Source organism: Anolis sagrei, chromosome 3, assembly GCF_037176765.1.
Source record: "Anolis sagrei isolate rAnoSag1 chromosome 3, rAnoSag1.mat, whole genome shotgun sequence".
Classification (NCBI taxonomy): Eukaryota; Metazoa; Chordata; class Lepidosauria; order Squamata; family Dactyloidae; genus Anolis; species Anolis sagrei.
In genome coordinates this window covers 22,514,371-22,540,585 of record NC_090023.1, presented here as the reverse complement: position 1 = coordinate 22,540,585, position 26,215 = coordinate 22,514,371, and the positions used below count along the sequence as shown (strand labels likewise).

General features: G+C 37.7%; 1 protein-coding gene across 1 annotated transcript in view; it reads right to left on the bottom strand.

Annotated features, from left to right (window-relative positions):
- Positions 1-337: 337 nt before the first annotated feature.
- ARHGAP42 (Rho GTPase activating protein 42) overlaps positions 338-26,215 on the bottom strand; it is a 201,625-nt gene continuing 175,747 nt past the window's right edge. The window contains exons 17-24 of the mRNA XM_060771073.2: positions 24,154-24,259; positions 18,353-18,512; positions 16,503-16,647; positions 13,806-14,177; positions 10,688-10,844; positions 10,534-10,596; positions 4,276-4,355; positions 338-2,537 (exon numbers count right to left, since the gene is read on the bottom strand). Coding sequence (XP_060627056.2) covers positions 2,446-2,537; positions 4,276-4,355; positions 10,534-10,596; positions 10,688-10,844; positions 13,806-14,177; positions 16,503-16,647; positions 18,353-18,512; positions 24,154-24,259 — 1,175 coding nt within the window. The 3' untranslated portion in view covers positions 338-2,445. The remainder of the gene's footprint in view (positions 2,538-4,275; positions 4,356-10,533; positions 10,597-10,687; positions 10,845-13,805; positions 14,178-16,502; positions 16,648-18,352; positions 18,513-24,153; positions 24,260-26,215) is intronic.

Sequence of the window (26,215 nt, the reverse complement as noted above, 5' to 3'; positions counted from 1 at the left end):
AGCTTCATTGACTGATGCCACACTACACAGGTTGCTACTTGTATTCCCAGCGGCAACCACTTTTGCCTTGGGAACCGGTGCAATTATAATCTGAACACAGTCTTGCCAGGTGCTGCTGCATCATCATCATTCATGAAGTATAAGAAGTTGAGCCTGGGAAAATGTTTTGTTTTTCTCTTAAATGGGTGGGTTACTTCCTTCAATAAACAAGCCCTGATCTCAGACTGTGTTTCTCTCCTGATATTCTTGCTGTGTGGGGCAGGATAGCTGCAGAAATAGATGCAAAGAAGTCCATATTATCCATGTGATAGTACCATAGCAAACATATCTGAGCCACTTTTGGGGGGGGGGGGGTTGTCCATGTATGCAACCACATCATATGATTTCTTGACATAATGAGAAGAGAAGAAAGCTTGGAGAAGGTGATGCTGCTGGGGAAAATGGAAGAAAAAAGGAAGAGGGGCAGACCCAGGTATCCTTGAAGTGAATGGCTTGACTGAGGATGGATGGATGGTATCCCTGAAGTGACTGGCTTGTCATTGAAGGAGCTGGGGGTGGCCACAACCAATAGGGAGCTCTGGCATGGGCTGGTCCATGAGGTCATGAAGAATTGGAAACAACCGAATGAATAAACAACAAAAAGCATCTTCTTAATGCATATGATGTAGAAGAACAATACAGAAGCATAAATACTGATGGCACACAACTCTCCTTTCCATACAATCCCAAGGAAGCTGTTTCTGTTAGGCCCTTACTACACTACCATATAAAATCCATATTATCTGCTTTGAACTGGATTATCTGGCAGCGCAGACTCATATAATACAGTTCAAAGCAGATAATGTGGATTATCTGATTAGATAATCTGAATTATATGGCAGTGTAGAACATAAAATTTGTCAGGAAAGCTTAGAGAAGACAATGATGCTGGGGAAAATGGAAGGAAAAAGGAAGAGGGCCGACCAAGAGCAAGATGGATGGATGTTATTCTTGAAGTGACTGGCTTGATCTTGAAGGAGCTGGGGGTGGCCACGGCTGACATGGAGCTCTGGTGTGGGATGCTCCATGAGGTCACAAAGAGCCGGAAGCGACTGAACGAATAAACAAGTAGATGTATGGATCAGTACCATTGGAAGAGATTGTGTTCACAGGTATTTGAAAACATCACAGGTACTATAGGTGAATTGGTATCTTCTAGAAAAGATCGGGTAAGGCAAAAAAAATAAAGTACCAAAGTAATAGCACCACCTTGCATTCATTGCTAAATGTTTCAGTAATGAAATGACCCAAAATTTCAGAGACACAGTAATCATATCAGTTATGAACACAATTTTCAGAACTCATTCTTTATGAAACAAAACATGTGTTTAGTGGCACTGACAGATTAGACCTCAAAAGGCTAACCTTCTATAGGCCAGCCCTCCATTCAGCAGAACAAACAGTACTCCAAATGTCGCTTACATTTTGAATGGAATGAAATAATACATGCTTAATGGAAGGAGGAGATGTGGTAACTTAAAAACAACTTTCTGATAAACTACTGGACCAATTTGTCAGAGAAAAATCAGTTTCTTCATGTGTCCAATCATTGGCAGACAAATAATACATTTCAAGATTATTAATCTTCACTTGCTGTGCCTTGCAATTTTTTTGGATTACTGACATTTCCAGGTCCTATTACTTTATTTGCATTTAATTATTCCATTAGTGTTCAATGTGATGGCCAAAGGTAAAAAAAAAACAACACATATAAATAAAATACAAAGCCATTAACTTACATGGTTGGCGTCTGATTTAGGATTACAATATTTTAGAGCAAAAAGACTGTATAAATATAATTTATTAATAATTATATGGATAAAGCACAAAGTAGTAAATGGAAAAACAAAACACACATATACTGCATTAAAATGCATTTTAAAACAAAAACCACTCACATTAATTAAACGGTGTGCAAATTAATGGGAGCCACAGCCCTGTGTCATATGTTGCATTTGCAAATGGTGAAATCTGTGATCATTTATGAAACATTTGAGTAGGCATTTAAATCAAAGACTTCCTTGAAATGATTGGGACCAACTAAGAATACATTTCCAACTGAGAAAAAAACAAGAGCCAATTTGTCTATTCTTTATCTTCAGTTTCTTATTTTCACTGATAGGATTTCTTTTTAGAAAAAGGTACTTGTAGGGGGAAACACAAATGTATCATTTTCAGTTTCAAAAATCAGAAAGATTATTTTTAAAAAAACAACCACAAACTCTGTTGACTGTTCTCATTAGATTCTTGTAAGATGCTACATAATCTGTAGTCGCAGAAGTCGAAGGAAATCTACCACATGCAGGGCTACCTGGCAGATCCTCGTATCTGTGTCAGATTAAAAAAATCATAGTGCTTATTGCTTGTCACCATGGATACCATGAAGATACTGCTGTCCACTAACTACTACTGGAGAAAGACGACGTAATTCTCCGGGACGAGTCCTGTTTTGCCTTCATACGTTGCTTTTAGCCATCCTGGCTCCACAGATGGATACACTGCAAAGAAATGGAGTGGGTATTACTTTTGCACAATATTCACATTTTGTTTTAGATGCATGCTTTAAAAAAACAGTAGGAAAAATAACAAAAAAGGCCCTAAAAGTGGGTGAGGACCTGCCTGCACTATGCATTTGTACATTTGCATCCATCTGACACCTTACTTATATTTCACCCTTCTACAAGACTGGGGCTCAAGTTGCAAAATATACAGTAAAAGCATACAACACAACCTCCATATTCATAGGGACTATGTTCTTGTGGGTTTTTTCGGGCTATAGAGCCATGTTCTAGAGGCATTTCTCCTGACGTTTCGCCTGCATCTATGGCAAGCATCCTCAGAGGTAGTGAGGTCTGTGGGACTATGTTCCTGAATTAATTTTGGAAACAGGAAAATGTGAATAAAAGTGAACCCTAGTGAAATGAATGACTTCTGTAAGGAGTAGCCGAAGTGTAACCCTGGAGGACTTAGAAAATGCTTACTGAAGATTGCTCTCGACAAATTCTCTAGGTCTGGCATGGGCAAACTTTGGCCCTCCAAGTGTTTTGGACTTCAACTCTCACAATTCCTAACAGCCTACAAGCTGTTAGGAACTGTGGGAGTTGAAGATCAAAAACACCTGGAGGGCTGAAATTTGCCCATGCCTGCTATAAGTCCTCCAGGAGAGCTCTAGGTAACATCTGGGGAAGCATCACCTAGTAGAGCAGTGGTTCTCAACCTGGGGTCTCCAGATGTTTTTGGCCTACAACTCCCAGAAATCCCAGCCAGTTTACCAGCTGTTAGGATTTTTGGGAGTTGAAAGCCAAAAATATCTAGGGACCCCAGGTTGAGAACCACTGTAGTAGAGGGTTTCTTAAACTTTTTCACTCAAGAACCCTTTTGTCTGAGAAACGTTTATGTGATCCCAGGCAAATAGATATACAAAACAGGTATAAAACCAAACATTTACTGATAACAAATCAGCATTTGCAAGGCTTGCTAAACTATCTGACTTTCCTTTTTATGAAACATATTCTGCAGAGTCTTCTGTAGCATTGCAGAACAGATTCATGTAAATGTCTAAGACACCCATTATGTGACATTCAGAAAACTTTTACTGCTGCAAAACTTTTTGGGACTCTAGCATTGGAATTCTGGAGCTCCATGCAGTCATGACCTAGAAGGCGTCTATGGACAACACTGGCTCTTTGGCTTAGAAATGGAGATGAGCACCAACCCCCAAAGTTGGACACGACTAGACTTAATGTCAGGGGAAAACTTTTGCTTTTAGCTACCTTGAGCTAAGGTGACCCCATTTGGGGTCGGGACCCACATTTTAAGAAGTAAAATAATTTAACATCTTACTTTAAAACAAAAATTAATAACAACACAGCTCCTTTCTTGTTAAAACACATTTCTTAAGACTTGCTAGAAAGTAAAGATTTGGCTGCCAGAAGGACAACAAAGAAGGAACCATCCCAGCTTCCCCTATGGAGGGAATTCTAAGGTTTTGGAGCAGAAAACAAGTTTTTTCCCCTGTTCCTAGAATTATTGTGAGACAGAAAAGTTTGGACAGGTTCACGGGAGAATACTTGAAACATATGTGTGGACTAATACAACTAGAATCACCATCAGAGGGTTAACTGTGTTAAGCATGTTGCAAACAAACACAACAAGGAGATACAGGATGTAATCAGACCGTAAGACGTCACAAGACTCCTGTTTTTGGGTACAAAAATGAAACATACTACATCTTACCATTGGAAAATATTGCTCCCTGTGGGAAGGAGAGTTCATGACTATGTTCAGCTTTACAGGAATACATGGCCTTGGCTTGCCTGAAAAAAACAAAAACCCAGAACTTGCATTAATATAGACCAAAAGAAAAGGATGATCTATGACAGGAAGGACATTCCAGTAAATTTAATAGTACTAAAAATGGTTTTGGTGACTTATTTCTGAGAGTTAAGAATGTAACACAAACACTGTCCCTATTTTAACCTCCCAGTTCCTGCCTTTCACACACTGGTTTCCCTTACCCTTAGATCTTATCAGCCTTAAGTAGGGATGCCTTAGTATTGTAGAATTAATCCAATTTCACACCACTTAAACTGTCCTGGCTCAATGCTATGGGATCCTGGGGATTGTTAACACCAGCACTATTTAGTAAAGAAAGCCAAAGATCTTGTAAAATGACAACTCTACTGTGTAGATGCACCCCAAGTGCATCTACACAGATGGACTTGTGTAGATGCTGATAGCCCTGATGCTTACCTTCATGCTCCTGATGCTCCTCTGGAATGTGTCCAGAGGAGGGCGACTAAAATGATCAAGGGTCTGGAGATCAAGCCCTATGAAGAGCGGCTTAAAGAGCTGGGCATGTTTAGCCTGACGAAGAGAAGGCTGAGAGGAGATATGATAGCCATGTATAAATATGTGAGAGGAAGTCATAGGGAGGAGGAAGCAAGCTTATTTTCTGCTTCCCTAGAGACTAGGACATGGAACAATGGCTTCAAACTACAAGAAAGGAAGAACTTCCTGATTGTGAGAGTTGTTCAGCAGTGGAACTCTCTGCCCCAAAGTGTGGTGGAGGCTCCTTCTTTGGAAGCTTTTAAACAGAGGCTGGATGGTCATCTGTCAGGGGTGCTTTGAATGCAATATTCCTGCTTCTAGGCAGGAGGTTGAACTGGATGACCCATGAGGTCTCTTCTAACTCTATGATTCTATGATTCAGGCATTTGCTCCTAATCAGAATTGAATTCAATTTCCAAATTATTACATTAAGAGTGATTTCCTAGTGTTATGACACATGTGCTGTAGGTTCATATGTGGGGGTGGGGGTTATTCCTGGGGTCTTAATCATAATGAATAAATGGAAAGTTGTACTTCTTTGCAAACTGAATGTATTTATTTGCAAATATATATGTAGCTTGCAACACTGTTCCCCTCCTAAAAACTGTTAAATTCCTCAAGGAAATTAACATAAAATTAAAAGATAAACTAAAAAACACACTTAAAAAACATATCAATACTATACAGCATTTTTTTCCTTTGGTATGTTGACATCTTGTTGCTGTTACAATAATTCATGAATGGCTGTTGATCCAACCTCTGGTATTTTGTTTTTGTTTACTGCCTTAAAAATCTTCACAACTGTAGTTCTCTATCACAGTAACTGCAATGCAGTTAAAATACATCACATTATATACCCAGTCAGCCATAATATTCACTAAGGTGCCTTGGGAAATCTACAATCTCTCTGAGCTCCATTTGAACTCAGCCAGCTATTGCAAGGATAAATCAACATAGTTCTATGAATGATGCTCTTTTGTTCCTGAGAAATGAATAGTTATTCTTCTATATATACTTCTCATTTAAAAAATTCTTAGTGGTGTAGCAGAAGAAACGAACAGTCCTCCTCCAGTAAAGTCAATATCTGTGAGCAACGTTCAAATATATTATCAGATTATTCATTGCTCATTCCTTTTTTTTAAAGCAAACTGCAAAGTCTGCATTGGCATGCACCACTAAACTCTGAGTTTAAAAGTCAACTTATAAACATTTGAACCAAGAACTGCTCAACAAACTGCCTGCAAGCAATTGCAAGGCTGTGCTCTGAAACCATACACCGATGCTGGTTTGCAAACCCTGTCTTCATTAAAGCTGTATTATTATTATTATTATTATTATTATTATTATTATTATTATTAATACCTACCCCGCCACCATCTCCCCAACAGGGACTTGGAGTGGCTTACATGAGGCCAAGCCCAAACAACAAATTACAATACAAAAATACAAATCTGCCCTCAAATCTGAACCCACAAACCATAGTTTGGGATAACTCTTCGAGGCAACCAAACTACAGCAGCTGGACAGTTTGTGGACTCCTGGTTATTTCATCAAAGGGGAGGACAAAACATAATATAGAACACAAAATAGATGGGAATACAGCTTAGTATCCCTTATCCAAAGTGCTTGGAACCAGAAGTGTTTTGGATTTCAGATTTGAGCATTTTTGTATTTTAGAATATGCAATATACATACATAATTGAATTTGGAATATGCATACACATACATAATGAGAGATCTTTGAGATTGTACCCAAGTCTAAACAGAAAGTTTAATTACTGTATGTTTTATGTTAGACACACAACTTGAAGGTAATTTCATATCACATTTTCAATACTTTGTGCATGAAATGAAGTTTGTGTGCATTGATCCATCAGAAAGCAAAGATGTCACTGTCTCAACCATGCATATGGACAATTTTGGAGATTTTCAGATTTCAGGATGTGGATAAGGGATGCTCAGTCTGCATAGTAGTAATAAACCAGAACGCCAGAACCTCAAAGAGTGGCAATTTTACAAGGTACTTTTACATTCTGTGTTTTATCTCTTAATTGCTTCTGCTCCTCTTTCCTGCTTTTTAAAACCATGTCCTAAAACTGTGAACCAAGCCACTTTTTCCTCTGATGTTAATAATTGAGCATTAGAATTAAGATCATAAAGCACTCTACCCTTTTACTGCAAGATCCTATTGTGTGTGCTTGTGAAGAAGATATCTTTTCTGGTTATATCACTCCTGTTCATTCAATGCAGTGACTAAAAGAGGGTGTCAAAATAACATTACCAGAAACATGTTCCTTAAGCAAAACCTAATTTTCTTTGAAGTGAGAAACTCACTCAGGTCTTCTAGCACATGAACATGGTTATATAAATTGCATCTATGTTTCTAAAAAGCAAAATCTGTTTCTGAACCTGGAAAATAAAATCCACTGGCCTTCACATTTGAATGTAGAAATCTAGTATCTTTGTCTGCCACTTTACAACAGGATTAGAATCCAACCAGTTGAAATACTAGGGCAATAATCTCTATAACACAAGCCAACAAAATAAAACTGTTTGTAATAATAAAAAATGAGAGTAGCACAGTTTAAATCATTTTTATGCTGACTTTAAACGTATTTTTCCCATCATGTCAACTTTTATTTATTTCAAATATTTCTACTTTTAACTTTTAAAAATATGATGAATGGTACATTACAGTGGACTAGTGTAAAGTCTGCACATTTTACATGTAACACAAGCCAACAAGTATTTTTCATCACAAATAGTTTTAGATCATTCTTATAGAGTTTTTTTTTTGCACTGAATTCAGATCTGTGTTTATGCTTTCTCTATAGTAGTTCTCTATAGTAGTTTTTGCGATGAGGCAAATCAAATAATGTATGCATTTATGCACGGACATCAATAGAATCTAATTAACCACAAGCCAACAAGTATTTTTCATTGGACATGATTTGAGCTCATTCTTAACGAGTTTTTTGTGCTGAATTCAGATCTGTGTTTGATTTTTCTCTATCATGTGTAGTTTTTGCGATGCAGCTAATTGAATAATTAATTACATATTGATATCAATTAGATTCTATTGATATCAGTGTGTAAATGCATTAATTATTTGAATATCCTCATCACAAAAACTACATGTGATAAAGAAAAAACAAACACTGACCCGAATTCAGTGCAAAAAACTCTATGAGAATGACCTAAAATTTTATCTGATGAAAAATACTTGTTGGCTTGTGTAATCCAACATTTCAACTATTGTTTATAACTGGATTCCCATCATAATGAAGATTCTGTTTAATTCCCAAGCCCAGAGCATGGAAAAGGTATTGACTGGAGAATTCTGAAACTTATAGGCCCAAAACTATTTTTTTCAGTCTCTGCTCATGATCAAGCTAGGCAGGCAGGCAATCATAAACATCAGCTTCACTACACACTGATGTTTCCCTAATTCTACCATTTTACTTGAATTTCAACAGAGCTCTTTTAACTGGGAATCAATCTAAGGTTAAAAGGTGGAATCTATCCCATGAAGGAAAGTGATTTTTGAATGATGTCATGGCTACTCTGTAGCCTTTATGATTCTTGAAGAATTCAGCTCAGGATTTCCAGCTCAAAGTTCAAGATGCTGCCTTTTGACTGCAAATGTATCACATCAGAGATAAACAACATAACAAAAATCTCTTCCTACAAAATAAGGAGAGCAAGAATGGGGATGAAACTGTAGGAAATACCTGGGGATATTATTAGCTCTCCACTGTTTGTCCCCTTTCTCGTAAATGCATTTTAAATGAGGGGGAGCTGCTCAGTATAGTACAAATCGACAAAAATGTAACGGATGCCACAGCTATTTAAAACAACAATCCTAAGGCTGATGAAAGCACAGCCTCCCCTCAAAACATCTAAAAAGAAGTTAAAAAAATTCCAGATGATGTGTATACAGTTATTATTGCCACTGGGACAAAGCACCAGAGCTGATTCATAAACAGTGGCCAGCTTGTCTGTTGCAAAAGGAAGACTGTCTTCCTTCTGTTCTGCCAACCTCTTACTCAATCTACTTACTACTACCATCCAGCACATTGACAAAATGGAATAATAAACTGCAAAGGAAATTCGGAGGGAGAAGGGAGGTATGTGCTGCAAAATGTACAAATGGATTTTATTTCCACTGTGATGCAGCAATTAGAGTAGAGTAGGCAAAAATTACTGTTTTGGTCCAAAAGGGCCAAGTCAGTATTAGCTGAGGGCCAGAGGGTACAGTGTCACCCAGATCCCATCACAACCCAACCTGCCAGACCTCCCAAACTCATACATTTCATTAGAACACAGCCTTCTTACATTTCAGTCTTTAGTGAGATGAGGTGTTGGGAGAAGAGCTTTCCTTTCTTGCTGAGGAAGAACAAGTTCTTATTCCAACCATCATCTCCAGAACTGTTGCCTCTCTGCTTTCTACTTGTGGGAGGAAAGCAGCAATCTCAGAAGCAGAGTTTCCAGGCATTGTGAGAAGCTTTAACCCCTCTTCTCCTAGTGATTCTGATTGAGATGGCTGCCCTTGTTGGGACAGTGCTTTTGTCTTAATCCACCCAGAAAATAAATCATGAGAGGTAAGTCATGGGACCACACTAAACCAGGGCTGAAGATTGCACGTGGTCTAAAGGCTCTGGTTTACATATTTTGGGTTTAGAGTAGCAGACTAGAACTGGAAAGACATAGATTCAATGATAGGCAACATTTCCTTCCTGTCTTTGTCCCTCAGTCATCTTCAAAATTGAGCTTGTCACCTCATCACCATACCCACAAGTTTTGCATTTCTATGGCTATTCACCCAGCCTGCCTAGGAAGGTCTGCTCCTAGACACCTCAATCCATACATCTGAGGAAATGAGCTTAGCATTTAAAAGCCTATGCTACCAACTTTCTGCTCTTAGTTTCAAATGTGCTACAAGATCTCATTGCTTACACAATAATTATGATGGTAACATTAATGAAGTGGTGGTCATAGTTACATCTAAATCACACTACAAGGTCCATGTTTCCTGACCTGATCAGAAGTGTCATTATAATTAAGGAAAGAGATCCATAAGGCTTCTCCTACCACTTGTGATTCCCTCTACAATCAAAATAACTGTTCTATATCTGTCTCTGCTCCAAAGCAGGAAATGAAGGAAGGTTGGCAGAAAGAACTTCCTAGAGAGCTTACCTGAATGTGGAGGAGTCTGGCCTCAACTTTGTTTTTTGAATTCTCCCTATTTATTGCAACTTTCCCCACTTTTAATATCATAGTCACAAATGCATGGCCACAGCTAGACAGAAATTAAAATATGGCTTTCAAAAGCAGCTACCATCCCTCATGAATGCGCTGCAGAAAAAGAGTATTTGATATTCAAAATATAGAACAGAGAGGGTGTAATATTGCAAGAGAGCCAGTATGACATATTGGTTTGAGCACTGGACTACAGGTCTAGAAAACAGTTAAAATCCACACAGAGCCACAGAAACCTGCTGGGTGACCATTAGCAAGTCACACCCTTGCAGCCTCAGAGGAAGGCAAAGGTAAATCCTTTCTCAAGATACATGCCAAGAAAACTCATAACAATTTTGCTATAGGGTTGTCATAAGGTGAAAACAAGTCAAACTGCACATTATAGTATTGTGAAGCACACCTTACCTTCCTGATGAAGTCTGCTTAAGTGAGCAACCACTTTCAAACAGCTGGGCTCTTGCTGCTACCCTGGAACATATGAATGTACTGCAAGTTTGGAGACATTCTTTTGAATGCAAGAATATTAAGAAAAGAGCAATAAACAACTGGGCAAACTTACACAGAACCTGGTCTCTGATAGCCATTACTCGATGTAGTATCTAACCGCAGTCTTCTGCACATTTTGGGAGGCAGGTCTGGGTTTTCTGGGGTCTTTGATATTTCTTTAGCATCTAAGGATGCTAAACTCTGTACTGAACCACTGCAGCTTTTGTTGCCTAAATAACAATGAAAACAAAGGTTGAATCATATAAATTAACACTTTTGAAGACTAAAGTTATGGATTTTGATATAGCCCACAAGCAATTCTACAGAAAAGGGTACCACTGTCACATCAAGGGGTCAGCTACTCCTGGTTGTCACTACTGCCATTTCCCCATCCAGACGTTCAGAAAGCTCAGAAGTGGCAGCATTGCAGAGAGAGTAGAGGAGGTGCTTCATTTAGGTTCTCCAGGAACAGATGAAACTCTTGCCCTTTGCCACTTGACTCAGAGACATTTTGTTTTTTTGATAGATTCAAGATACAGTACTTAAACTGATCTGTGAGTAAGTAATTCCAGGTTTTTTTAGTCGATTTTTCAACCAAAATTTTCAAGAGTTATACATGAGTATATGCAACAATATGTTTTGTCCAACTGGAAATAACCAGCTAGGATATGTGTTGGGGAGGGTGCAACAGGGAAATAAGCCTGTTATTGTTTCTGCCTGGAAAATACCTGTCCCTCTGACAATATTGCATTACAGCAGAGGCATTAGACCCAGGATCTGTATCTGTTGCTTACCTCAATCTGGACTATTTAAGCAAAACATGCATCATTGCAGTTTCTCTTTCAACCAACCCTTTGAAGTTAATGGCAACAGCTATTACTAAGTACGATAATACAAAGCAAGTGCTGAATCAGGAAGCTTATTGAGTGATACTGATCAGAAAATATGGAAACAGTGATGCACACTAACAAAACTGTTACTGTAAAAACCAGTAAGGGAAAAGGTTTTTCTCTAGACAATATATGAGAAAAGGTTTCTGAGACATGCTATATAACACCCAGACATGACTCATTGACCGACACCTAACCCTTCAGTGACATGGAACTGCTGTTATTTCAATATTTTATTCAACTTCTGATGGTTTGCCATCCCTCCATACATATTTATAACTATCACAAATAATGTAATCAGCGATTTTTCCATAATCCCCACAAGTGGTTTTCAAAATAGGCTCAAGTTGGAATATTTTTTTGCTTCTTTAGCTTCTTCCTCTTCCTCCTTAGCAAAATGAATTGAGCACAAGGCACTTGCAAACTGCCTGAAGAGCAGCAAATCTCCTTTCCTCCTTCTCCTTCCTTATGATTGGAAGGAAGAGAGGAGATTTGGGATGGGGTGGTATTAGATGTCACTTCCTTTTGAAAGTTAAGACATCCATCCTCAAAGAAGTTATTTTGAGAGTCTATGTAGCAGCCAAATGCAAACTTGAAGGCTTTGTCTGTTCCTTCCTCTGAAACATAGCCTACTGCTATCAGATGGAACTGGTGCCTTTAGAGTATTGAGGCCTTATACTTTTCTTTTTTTCATCTCTTAAGAATGATGAGTACATGGAGGCTGGATGGTCACTGTCAGGGGGTGCTTTGATTCTGTGTTCCTGCATGGTAGGCAGTTGGACTGGATTATCCGTGTGATCTCTTCCAACTTGACGATTCTTTGGAAATTTCAAAGGTCTTGAGGTAGGTCAGTCCAAGGCTAATTTTGTAGATCTCTGATATGACCAGACTGAATAGATAAAATCTAATTCTAAGCATTCTACCTAGTTTTTGTTAGAGCAATTACATAGCACGAATTCCAAGCTTTCATTAAAAAAAATAAGGACAATACAAATAAGGGCATAATACATTTTAGGGCAGAATTTTACTCCATCTACAGAAGCAGAAGGAGGAGAAATTAAAAGATTGCATGTTAGAGTCCAATAGGAGTCCAATCACACACCGAGATTATGTTGAAAATCATATGTTTGTATGGGACGGGAAAAAGCCAAGAATCAAGAGGAAAGTCCTTACTGATGATAAACGAAGAGGTGGACTTGGTCTATCAGACCTGAAACTGTATTTTGAAGCATCTGCAATTTTGTGGATGAGAGAATGGATGATGCTAGACGATGAGATAATTTTGACTATAGAAGTTTATCATTTACCATTTGGATGGCATGCAAATTCAAAATAGACAAGAGCTTTACAAATGATATTATGAGAAAAGCATTTTTGAGAATTTGGTTAAAAGCACAAATTGAAATTTGAACATAAGACTCCACTCTGGATTTCGCCACATGAAACTTTCTGGGTGATAAGAAAAGAAGATCAAGAAGAGTGGATGAAACCCAAGTTCAATAATCAACCTATGCTAAAATCAAGAGAAGAATTGATGAAAGAAGTGTTAAATATTGGATGGTTCGCTTATGAGCAAATTATAAACAGAAATTTAAACAAGATCTTTAACATGGCTTTGAAAAAGAAATGACTGAGTTGGTAAAAATATTATGGCCAGGAAAAAACCATATTGGGAGGATTTATCAATTTGATTAAAACATGAGAGAAAGTAAGAACAAGTAAAAGTCTGTATGGTATGGTAATATATGGTAAAATCTGTACTGTACTGTTTTGGTGACCATTGTTATTACCATATTTACTGGAGCCTCCGGAGGTGCAATAGGTTAAATCCTTGTGCAGGCAGGACTGCTGACCGCCGACATGTCAGCAGTTCGAATCTGGGGAGAGCAGGTTGAGCTCCCTCTGTCACCTCCAGCTCCCCATGAGAGAAGCCTCCCAAGGATGGTAAAAACATCAAAAACATCCAGTAAATATGTTAATAACAATGGTCACCAAAAAGTGCAGGCAGTGAAAATTCACTTTTAATGGATATACAATCATGACAGAATAGAAAAAAAAACGTGACTTTACAGTTTCTTTCTTACATTTGCTCAATAGTCTGGTATTTTTGGTAGTAATTTTGTGGCATCTGCATATTTTGATGTTCTTTCCTCTATTTTTTATGTTTCCTTCCTCCAAATCTAATCCATGTTTTCTGCTTCCCCCTTTTGCATTCCAACTCAAATATCACAGATTAAGGTGTGTTTTTTTTGCTGCTTTAATGAAAGATAGACATTACATAATAGACAATGTTTCACATACCTGCAGAAGAAATTGACCTGATGGATGGAGTGGATCTTTTCATTCCAGAGAGACTATACAGTCCTTTTGTACTCAGGTCCACTGAAGGAGTCACATTCTCCAAACCAGTGACAGATGTAATACTCTGACAGTCAGATTCCACATCTGTTTTTGCTGCGTCCTCCTTTGAAGAAGAATCAGGACTTATGGTCCAGAGGCCTGAATTTTTCTGTCCATTAGATGGGGATGATGCAGTCCAAGGAACAGCTCCTGCTTTTTCCTTGGGCTGAGAAGATGCTGGTTTTGTGGTGCTGTTCTGTTCTGATGAGTGAGAAGAAAGTGATTCAATGCTGCCCATAGGAGTACTGTCTGGACTGCTGCTGTATGAATCACCTAGATGGTAGAAAAAGTGAAGGTCAAGATCAGTGGAAATACAGCATTTCTCAGGAAGGAATTGAAATTGCAATACAACCTTCTAATGAAAACTTCAGAAATAAATGTACATTTGTAAACCTAAAACTGTATGGCTAAGGTTGCTTGTCACTGGTTTAAGTGGATAGTGCAGGTTGAGTGTCCCTTATCCAAAATGATTTGGGACCATTTTGGAGTTTTTTGGCTATTGGTTTGCTTGTATTTGCGTATACATACATAATGGGATATTTTGGAGATATGATCTAAGTCTAAGGGTGAAAGTCATTTGTGTTTCATATCCAACTCATTCACATTTTATAGTTTTTAAAATGATATTGCACATGAAACAAAGTTTGCATACATTGTCATGTATCATTTTGATTTCAGAATTCTTGACAAGGGATTCTCAACTTGTACCAATTTTAATTAGGAGGAAATGCAGTAAAAAGCACAAAAAGGGATGACAGTCAAGATAATAAATCACTATAAATACTTTAGTTTATGTTATACACCAGAGCAGGAACACCTGTGACCTTAAAACAACACAACAGCAAGCAGTTAATTGAAGAATATATGTAGGCAAAGCAGTAAAAATAGTAAAGCAGTAAATGTCCAATATATAAAATAATCCATAAACATCAAGGGAAAAGCAGATCCTTGAGTACATAAAATCCATGAAACTAGCCACCTGTATCTATGAAACAAGACAGCAGGAAAATCTCATAGATAAATTGTAAGTTTGGCAAAAACTTGGTACATGAAAGCAAGACAGTGATAAAATAACATTGACTGACTGAGGCAACTCTCTCCCATGAATCATTATAAAGCTTTTGCATATCACAAAACTGAAAGGAAAACATTTTTCTTGACTTTCCCAGCAGATAACGGTTTGTTATCTCTCTTTTGCTGTAGATGAACTGATTGTCTCAGTCTCTGAAGATTTTGTTTCTCTTTACTAAAACTTTGCTTTCTGTCCAAGCTTTCATTATCTTCTCTCTCATTAACTCCTGCACCTGACAAATCATGTTCAGACAGTTGTTCTGAGAAAAGCTCTGAGGCCTCTCCCAAGAATGTGGCCTTATGAATGTTTCTGAGACAGCTCGGGCCTCTTGTCTGAGCTTAACTCAGGCCTAAGCAAACCCTCATCCCCAATGCCAACAGACCCAGGACCACCACCAGGAACATCATCCCCAATCCCATCATGAACATCTACATGAACATCAGACATAATCACAAGCTGAACAGTTTAAGGGGAAAAGCTGTAATGCAGTGGTTCTCAACCTGGGGTCCCCAGATGTTTTTGGCCTTCAACTCCCAGAAATCCTAACAGCTGGCAAACTGGCTGGGATTTCTGGGAGTTGTGGGACAAAAAGTTGAGAACCACTGCTGTAATGCATGAATGGATTCCAATTTCAGAATGATCTCAGGCCTCAAAGTAAAACAGATGTGACTGTAATCAATTCTTACCAATTATAAAAAATTCCAATATAAAATTAGTTCTATGCATGTCTCCTCAGGTATAAAGTCAACTCTAATGACTTCCTAAGCTACAATCTTGAGTCCACATTTAAAAATGTGCAAGCCATAGCAAACAAAATTTCCAAGACCACAGAAATGTCTCAGGGAGTCTCTGTCCCTTCAATGAAGATAAACACTATAAGGATATATCTATTAACTAGCATTACTGGGGTTGCAGATATCAGGTCTGCTCCCAAAAAGAATCCTGATGCCCACATGGATATAGAAAGACAAGATAGAATCAGTGTTCATGAAATAAATGGCAGAAAATGAAGCCATCAGAATGTGATGGAGGGCAGAGCTGAACAAGACTAGCATCTTGAAACTAACATCTACATTTCCAACACTGGGACTGGATGAACTGTCCTATTAACATCCTAGATGTCTGCAGTGGCTTCATTTAAATCACGTATCCTTGGAGTGATCTGATGGATATGGGGTGGAAAGAAGACAGGTTGACAGCTGTATTTGTTAGATTAGACTGCTATACAATTGATCCGGAAATAAATCCACCTATACCAAGATGATTTTGCTGGAGAAACATTAACACGAAACATAAACACATAATGAAGCATAGAAAAATTCAGGAGATAAGACAAAATCCACTTTGCAGACGACAAAGTACCAACACCAGGGAAAATCAAGACTCACATTCATCTATAGTTTTAAAAAAGCACAAAAAGCTCTCAGCCCAGAAGCACCTTATAAAACTCAAAGAAGCAACTATTGCCATCCACTAATTGCCAACCATGAGGGTGGGAAGGCGTTAGTGAACTAAACAGCACTTACTATCATGGTCTGCCAGGCATGGTGTATATCGTCCTTTGGGTTTGCGAGGGCCTGTGGAGAGGCAGATTGCTCTTGTTCTTCTTGAGCCTGATCGGGATTGAGGCTGCGGAAGAGGAATGTTGGGGTCCGGGGCTGTGTGGAATATCTGTCAGTTAAAAGCAAGGACTCTTAACATAAACATATTATATAACTCTTCTTGACAATCTTTAGGAATACCCACACTTTTAGGTAAAGAGATCATGACAGATCTAGGTCCTAATGCTATGAAATTTTGTGTAAAAATTGCAGCTATGGTGGAAACAGAAAAACCCCTTTTCTCTTCAGTATAATGAGTTTAGTCATATTGTTTTCATTACACCATTTCCAATAGATTTTAAATGTATATTAGACATTCTCTAGTCATTCCTTTAGTAGATATAAAAATCTTAATTCAAATGTTGGGCTGCAGGAAGACATGAGTTTTGTTTGAAGGTTATGAACTTCAAACTATTAAAAACAGGAGTTGTGGATTACGATGTGTACAGTCATGCCAATGTGATATGACAGATTTCCATGGGTTTGGTCTATTTCTTCTGGTTAATACATCTAACAACTAAATAGATGTCCCTGTCACTAACATCCACCAGGGTCATGACATTTTTAAATTTACCCGTCCTTCCATAATGCTTACGTACAGATTATACACAGACACAGATTACGCACCCCTTATCCAGAATTTCAGAACCCAAAATGTTCCAATATCCTAAATTGTCCACTTTAGCTTTCTGGTGTTTCAAACGACACAAACTTTGTTTCATGCAAACATTATTTAATATAATGCATAAAATTACCATCAAGCTATATGTACAGGATGTATATGAAACATGAATAAATATAGAATTGAGTCCCACCTCCAAGCTATATCATTATATATAGTAAACTATGTATCTAAAATTCTAAAAAAACCTGAAATCGAAATCAGATTGATTCCAAAGATTTTGGATGGGGTACACGAAAAGTGTATATGTGTGAGCTTGTGGGTGTCTGTTTGCCCACACACACACGCACATGCACACACCAATGTGACTGTTGCCTTATGGTGAGCCCATTTTGATTTTTAGGCAATGTATTCTGGAAGGTGGTTTGCCATTCTTTTCTCCGAAATACAGCATCTGGTATTCCTTGGCTGTTCCCCATCCAAGTTCCCATCTAACCAGACCATAATTTGCTCAACTTCTATGTAATATATAGTGGGAAAGGAGAAATGCAGAACCATCCTGACACCAACATAACACTACAACACTCAGAAAAGAGGAATGGGAAACCAGGTGCATGACTACCATTTTAATAGTGTCATCATTCTGACATCTGACATAGATCTCAATAATGACAGTACAAAGTTAAAGTTAACAAAGTTAAAAAGTTTACAAAGTTTAGTATGGCCATACCAAAAGCCCCGAGTCCCTTTGGAGAGATGGTGGCAGGGTATAAATAAAGTTTTATTATATCATCATCATCATCATCATCATCATCATCCTCTGACCATTCAACTTTATTCATAATTCTGCTTCAACCTAGAGTTGAAAGGATGGGGCTACTGGGAGCTGTAGCTTAATGAATCTAGAGAGCTAATATAAAATCCTTATTTTCTTTCTTTGCTGTATTCATGAGATTGTTGTTTTGTCCTAAGATAAAATAACAAGAACATTAAGGAGGAGGCAGATGGCCTTGTCCTTCTCAGACATTAATGGGACCAAGGCTGTGGAACAGAGATTCTGAGGTCTAAGTCGAGTACCAGTTGTTGGAATGCTATTTTTTTACAATAGGTTTTTTAAATCTTTGGAATGGCTAACAAGATTCCACTGTTCTACCTTTTCATAATGTTCAATGAGAATCTCAACCACAATATTTTGAAACTTGATGTTCATCATAGCAGCTACTGTTTCCTCTTGGGCTCTCATCAGTGTGGGACCAAAAATAACTCCAAGGTTGGATATGGTCATGAGATTTTGTTGACTATGTAACGATACTCTGCAAAGTGGTGAAAAGAAAAGAAAGTAAAAAAAGTTAAACATTGTCTAGTAACTTTATCAAAGGTCTTTTTCCACTCACATTTTAAGAAGCCACTTGTAATTTCGATTTTATAATATACACCATGCAGTCATGCCAGCCACATGACTTTGGGGGTGTCTATGGACAATGCCGGCTCTTTGGCTTAGAAATGGAGATGAGTACCAACTTCCAGAGTCAGACATGACTAGACTTAATGTTAAGGGAAATCTTTACCTTTAATAAACACTAGAATGATGGGACATTCTATTGCACACATGGCCCAATAACTATGTTTTCCTAACAGGATTCTTCCAAATATAGCAGATAAAACTTGAACATAACATTTCTCTGGACGTTTTTCCTCCTTAGAAGAGCCATGAGCAATTAAAGCTGGCAATGCATATCTATCTATCTATCTATCTATCTATCTATCTATCTAGCTGATGAGGCGATAGAATGTATGGGTAGATTTAAATTAATTTATTAAACCCAATTCCAGTCTTAATCTGCTTATTTCAATATTGTGATTCCTGCATAGTGCTGCCAACTCATCATACAATGATGAAAAGAGGCCATATTCCACTTTGTATGTTTCACATGGAATTTTCTTGCAAACATGTGCATGGGTGGTTCAGTCCATTTTGACAGGACATCAATTTAAACATTCTGCCAAAAAGATAGATATTAGAGCTGAGCCTCCGTCAGAAAGAGATGAATATAACGTTATAATTCTCATTTTGTTATGAAGTCAAACTGACTCTAACTGACATTTTGGTGAAAGGATAAAGCCATTCAAAGGGCACGGCCAGTCTACCTTTACATAAATCATGGTATTTTAATTTCAGTTGGAATAATTTGGTGCTTCATTTACAGGGAGGCCTCTAAAAAATGCTGCCTGTCTATTTTGATAAATAGCAATTAGATTTTAAAAAATATCAAGGGGTAAGCGATGCCAGCCACAAATCATTTCTTCATTTGGCAATCTCTCACAATTTTCGATTGCAACAAAAACAGGTTAAAATAGTCTTAGCTGCAGCAATACAGGTATGACTCAGATCCTCAACTAGAGGAAGTCAACACACAAGCACTTTCTTGGTTTTGCACAGAGGAGCTCTTGATGTTCTTCCCCTCCACTGCACATGTCTCAAGTGGCAGAAATCTTTGTCATGGCTTTTGACACAATGAATGTGTGCTGCATTGAGATACAGAAGAAAATAGGGAGGAAAGAATCACAAACATTGAGTCAACTAGACAGATTTTATTGCATGTGGCAGGCAAACTGGAACTGGTGGTCTTCTTCCCACCATGATTTAACTATTGTTGGCTATTGACAAGCAAAACCCAACAACAGCTGTCAATCCAACAATGTTCCCATCATCTTTGGGCCATTACATTTCTGTGCCAGCATATCAGCACTAAAGTGATGTCAAAGAGTGGTATTCTCCTCTTCTCCCCCTTGCTATTCCCAAATTATTTACTTATTATTTTACAGTAAGAGTTGACTTTTTTAAAAAAAATTACCATAGCTGGAAGTACACATGTGGGGCCACAGATGAATTGGAACGGTTGCTCAAATGAAAAGAAATGAAGTAATGAAAACTGATCATGACTGATATTTGAATAGCAGGATCATGCAATAAAGTCCTTTGACTCTTTCAACACATTCAGAAAAATGAATTCTTTTTCTAAAGTGGTGGATAAGCTCAGAGCTCACTAGAATGAACAATATGATTCTCCAAATATTAAATTGTACTGCTGGCTATGCTGACTAGGGCTGATGGGAGTAGTAGTCAAGCAACATCTGAAGGACTTCTGTAGGATGAAGTACTTGGTATCAACTTTAATTAAATGTGTCAGCTATCCGTTTCCCTGGAAAGAGGTGATTTGGTCATGCTCATTCATGCTTTAGTCATATTCAGAGTTGATTACTGGAGCAGACTGCCTTTTGTGTTGCCCTTTAAAACATGTAGAAATTTGAACAGGTTCAAAACGTAGTAGCCAAACCTATGATGAGAGTTAAAGAAGGGATCAAAATACTCCAAATTCTCAAAGAATGTCACTCTCTCATAGTTTATTTCAATGTGCCACCCAAGGTGTTAGTTCTTCACATCCTAAATTAGCCTTGCACCACATGGAGTTCTCTGAATACATTGCATCACAATTCCCAGAATTATGCAACCATCAATGTCATGCCATTATAGAACTCCAGTGAGCCCTCCACATTTGGGAATTTAAATTTTGCATTAATTTGATTTTGCATTAATTTTGATTAATATGTCCTTTTTAGGAATTGCTAGGTTCTTAAGAGGAACTTTATGGTTAATTTCAGCAGATGTTAACAACAGAGACATAGATTCCTATTGAAATGTTATCTTGGGTAAAAAAGTAGTGTTTTTAAACTTGCATTTTCCCCATTTTTATGGGGGTCCTGTGTCCTTAATCCCTGGCAATGTGGGACATACACACATATAGCTTTGTATATAACTTAAAGGCAAGGTTACAATTTTAAGTTTTGTATTGATCAAAGAAGTTTGAAGTGGTAAGATCCATACAGGAATAAGAGAATACCAAAGTTTCCATATCATTTATCATTCCCAACAATGATAATTGCTTAGGTTGTCTTGGTGACAAATTGGATCTCTAAGCACCACAATAGAAAATAGAGTTTCATATTATCATGACACGGAATGATTAGGCACAAATTTTGAAGCAGATTCGGCATAGTCTCCAGTTCTTTCAGAAGTTGTAGAAAATTGCTTTTTAGAATACTTATAATTTGGAACTTTACAAAAAGCCAATTTTCATTTGAGTCTATGCTACTTTTCTCTTGGGATAATGAACAGGTATATGCTCAAATAATCAGGCAAGGAAATATGGCACTATTCTTTATTTCATAAGTAAGAAAATTGCTGTCTCCTGAAATTCTCTTTCCTCTTTTCGTTGTCATTGTGAGATTTTAGACATGGCCGATTTGCAGATTGCTGTTTCCTTTTATTACAATGATATGAGTTACCGAGTGATTCCCCCTCCCTTACTGCATGAACATGGTACAGCAAGTAAGTAGAGCTTCCATAGTCAAATCCTCAGAATTAACATGTATGTATGCATGTTTTTGCACCCTTTTGTTCAGTTTCTTTGTTTTTAGTACATGATATCCTTGATTTCCCCAAGTTCAGAAGTTTGGTCTATATTTATCTGTTTTTAAAAAGTACAACTGGGTTTATACAGTTCACAAATTATGTTCTGATATATTAAACATTACTTCTTTTTTTACTGCTGTTTCACTTCAGTGTGACCCTATGTTTTTAAATGTTTCAGGAGATGTTGGCATTCAGCTGGTGCAGCTTTTACCTGAATACGGATTGTACAACATTTGGGATTCTGCTTCAGGTATCTGAAGATACGGAACCATACTTTTACACAACCTCAAGTACTATTGCATCCTGCCTACACAACAGGAATGATCATATTGACAAAACCCAAGGTTATTGGATGGTCAAGCTATTGTAGGACAATGCTCATAAAATATCTTAGAAAGGTTATTGGTTTGGACTACACTCAGAAGAGTCTTCTAGCCAACTTGGATATAGCAGTGCAGAGTTGAACAAGTCATGATACAATTTTAAATCTCCAAAAACCAAGATCGGTCTTCTAAACTATTCTTAACCCCTTTCTTTTTAGGATAACTCATACCTCGTGTTTCTCCAGCCTACCCAATTCCATATTCCTTAGGATAAAGCCATGAAAATTAAATTAATGTAACTTCCAAGTTCATATATATAATTACTGCCTTTACAGACATCTCAGAATCCAGAACAGATAGCAGTGCAAACACAGGCACTAGGTGGCATGGATAGAACTGAAGTCAATTTCAGTTGAATAGGTAATATTGCAATCATATTTGTAATTGACACTGTAATTCTTTTTCTTCCCCCTCACCTTTCACTCCAACTGCTCACTCATTCTTCCCTCCCCTCACCTTTAGAACGTATCAAACTGATGCTGATAGATATACATATATAGACTGGATTTTTCTAGATGTTAGAAAGGCCTGGAATAGAAATGCTTTAAAAACCTATCTTTTTACACTTTACACTCAAATCCTGTTGAAAACATTTGGACTAAACCTTGGAGTTTATTGCTTTTATTCTGGAGGAGAAAGGTTTATGGACCACATTAGCCTAGTGACTCAATGGAATGAAGGTTCAGCTGCCATTATCCAATATGTCTAGGAATATCACACAAGACGTGTTTCACATTTCAGACATTTTTTGATATTTTATTTTAGAGTATGTACTATATTTGTGAGGTTGGAAGGAGAGAGACATAGGCTGCAGAGGCATAGATTTGTGCTTGGTTTCCCACAATTTCCTAGATCTTCAGTCTCTCTTCATCTCCACAACTCATACAAAACACAGCAGTGAATGAAGGTTGGAGAGAGCCTGAGGATCTGTGAAATGACAGGAATCCAAGTTTAGTGCTTGGTGCCAATCATGGCTCCTGTCATTTCACAGATACCCACATCTCTCTTTAGCCTTGTATCTCTCTGAAGCTTTGCATCTCTTTTGTTATTTGTGCTGTGTATGAAATGTGAGGCAGGAGAGAGATTGAGGATCTGAAAGCCTGGAAAAAAACCCATATTTTTATTATACTGGAGATCTCCAGGAAGCCACCAACTGGTTGCTTTCACGTTGTGAATGAACAAGGGGAAGAATCACAGTCACTGCCTCAAAGATGGAAGCAAAATGGTGGAAGCAAAAGATTTCGGATTTTGGAGGGTTTCATATAAACAGATAATGGAGGCTCAAAATTATTTCAGGCCAGAAATGATTTCAGGCTAGAAAGCCCCAAGGTGGACACTCACACTTTCAGGTGTCCATGTTTTACAGTCTTGGAGTTATGGCAAAGTCAGCTAAACAACACACATACAGACAGTGTTGTTGTGTGCCTTCCAACTTATAGCAAACTAAAAGAATTTTCTTGGAAAACTAACTTTGAGGGTGTCTGGCATTGCTTTTCTCTGTGCTTGAGAATGTGACTTGTCTAAGGTCGCCCAGTGGGTTTCTACAGTGAAACAAAGAATCCAACCCTGGTTTCCCAGTTTCATAGCCCAACCATTAAGTCACTATGCTATGCTGACCCAAACATTTACATAGACTTTAAATACCCTAGATAATCTTTATTTTAATGTAATGAAACCTCTAAGTTTTGGTTAAGTGAATACTGTAGCTTGAAGATATAAATGTTATTCAAGACAGGGTTTTTAAAATGCCATGTAAGAAAGGCTATATTGCAGAACAAAAATTAACAGGAGAATAGTAACTAAACAAACAAAAGCCTGTGCTTCCCCTAATATGAAATCATTCCCTGGCAGAAATAGAAGACTTTTCTAATTAATGGAATTAATTAATCAACACCATTTAGTACCTCTAAGGCTATAGTAATAAAACACATTTCCAATCATCAGTTCTTTGCTTGCAGTCCTGTAGAGAGTTGTATCCTTTTCTCATCTCTTTGATACAAAGCAATTAGGAGAAGCAAGGAAGAAGCTACACGGCATCACACCTTCCTTCCTCTGACCTTCCTTACCACCACCAACAAATCAGAAAATAGTTCTTACTTGACCAAGTGCTTGATTAGGATGTCCAGCATCTCTCGGTTCTTCTCTGGCAGTTTGTGTACAAGTGCATGGACTGCTTCAACTCTATAATTTTGATCATCAGACTCTAATAAAACAACAGCAGAAGCGAAAACAACAAAGAACAATTGTAAGTAGAAAACTAACAGCAACACACACACCATTGTGTGTGTGTTTTGTAGTAACATAAATGCTTGGAGGCTGTATTTTTAAGGACATGTTTTCACAAATATTCACAGACAAAGTATTTTAGTAAATTAGGCTTCTGAAAACGAATATGCAATACTATGTGATATTTGAAGCATTTACACCCAGTTCTGTTTTAACTGAAGAAAATCAAGAATTATTATTATTATTATTATTATTATTATTATTATTATTATTATATTCATGACAAGATTGTACAGAGTAAACAAGATCATTATGTATTTTTGTATTTGATCACACGTCAGACACTTTCTAAGTTTCTAGGACTGTGTGATGTATCAGCGAATAATGTGTGCAGATCCCAGTAGGGTAGTCTTATGCAGCTGACAGATGGCAATTTTGTCAGCGCCAATTGTTTTTAAGTGCAGGTCAAGGTCTTTAGGCACTGCACCCAGTGTTCCAATAACCACTGGGACCAGCTTTACTGGCTTGTGCCAGAGTGTTTGCAGTTCTATCTTTAAATCCTATTATTATTATTATTATTATTATTATTATTATTATTATTATATGTTTATTTATATCCCACTTTTTCTCTCCACAATGAGACTCAAAGCAGAGTACATTAAAAACATTTCAATACAATTTAAAAATATTGTTCTTTGTTCATTCGTTCAGTCATCTCCGACTCTTCGTGACCTCATGGACCAGCCCACACCAGAGCTCCCTGTCGGCCGTCACCACCCCCAGCTCCCTCAAGGTCAGTCAAGGTTATATAAAAATATATAAGTAAGGATTAAAACAATTCAGGAAAAAAACCCAGAGGCAACAACTAGAAGCTATGGTTATATACAGTGCCAGAACATCCTCTTAAATAGCAACTAATCTCTGGCTACATTTTGTGATGGCCACATTGCCCTCAAATATAGTTGCTATGTATGCATTAGATATTGTTTATGCACACTTTGTTGTTCTCTGGGTAATTCTGAAGTTCTATAAAATACTGATAGTTGGAATAAACTTTATCTTGCTTGGTGCTGTGAGCATCTTGGACTGAAAACAGTACCAGGCCTTACAGATCCCTGGCAAAGGTACTGTTTTTGAAAAAATATTTTTCCACTTAGTTTCAGGGCTTACTCCATCTCCATGTTTCACTTGGGAAATACAGTGGGCTGAGTTTTCAGTCCTACACAGCACTAACTTTAAACAGAGGAATCTTTTATTGTTGCCTCTACTTTTGCTCCAAATCACAATGGTATTTACTCTATGTTATTGCTGTAGCAATAATTCTGAACATTGTGGGTGCCAGTGGTTAATGCTGACACCAAACAGTGAAATCTATGCCCTACACCACAGCTCCCAGACACAACTAGAGCCCCAATGCCTTAAGTACTTTGGACAGGAGAATGAAACATCTTATAGTATCCTATTTTATAAAGGCCAAGTAAGAACCTGTATAAGAAATTTGACAGGGACTAATGAAAATAGATTGTGCCGAGAAACAACTAGGTGAAATAGTGAAAATTACCAGAAGCTGAAATGAATTCCAATAATTCATCCCATCTGTGAAACCCTGACTCTACCACCAAATTTCATTTGTGCCAGTGTTCAGAAATAATAATTTGCAGAAATTGAACTATCTTAAGAAAGCTCTCCAAAGTGCCTTTATTTTTGAACTGCATTGGACTCAGATTTAAACAGGATATAAGTAGGAATCTATGACCTAGGCTAAATAAATATCTTCTTTCACACAGGGTAGCCTTATAGGGAGCCACTAGTGAGTGTGCATCTAGAGCAGACACAGGCAAACTTTCTAACTAGGGGGTCACATGGCGGGCCAGAGCGGGGTGGGTGAGCCACAAGGAAGAGTGTTCTCCCAAAGTCCTCTCCATGACCTTTC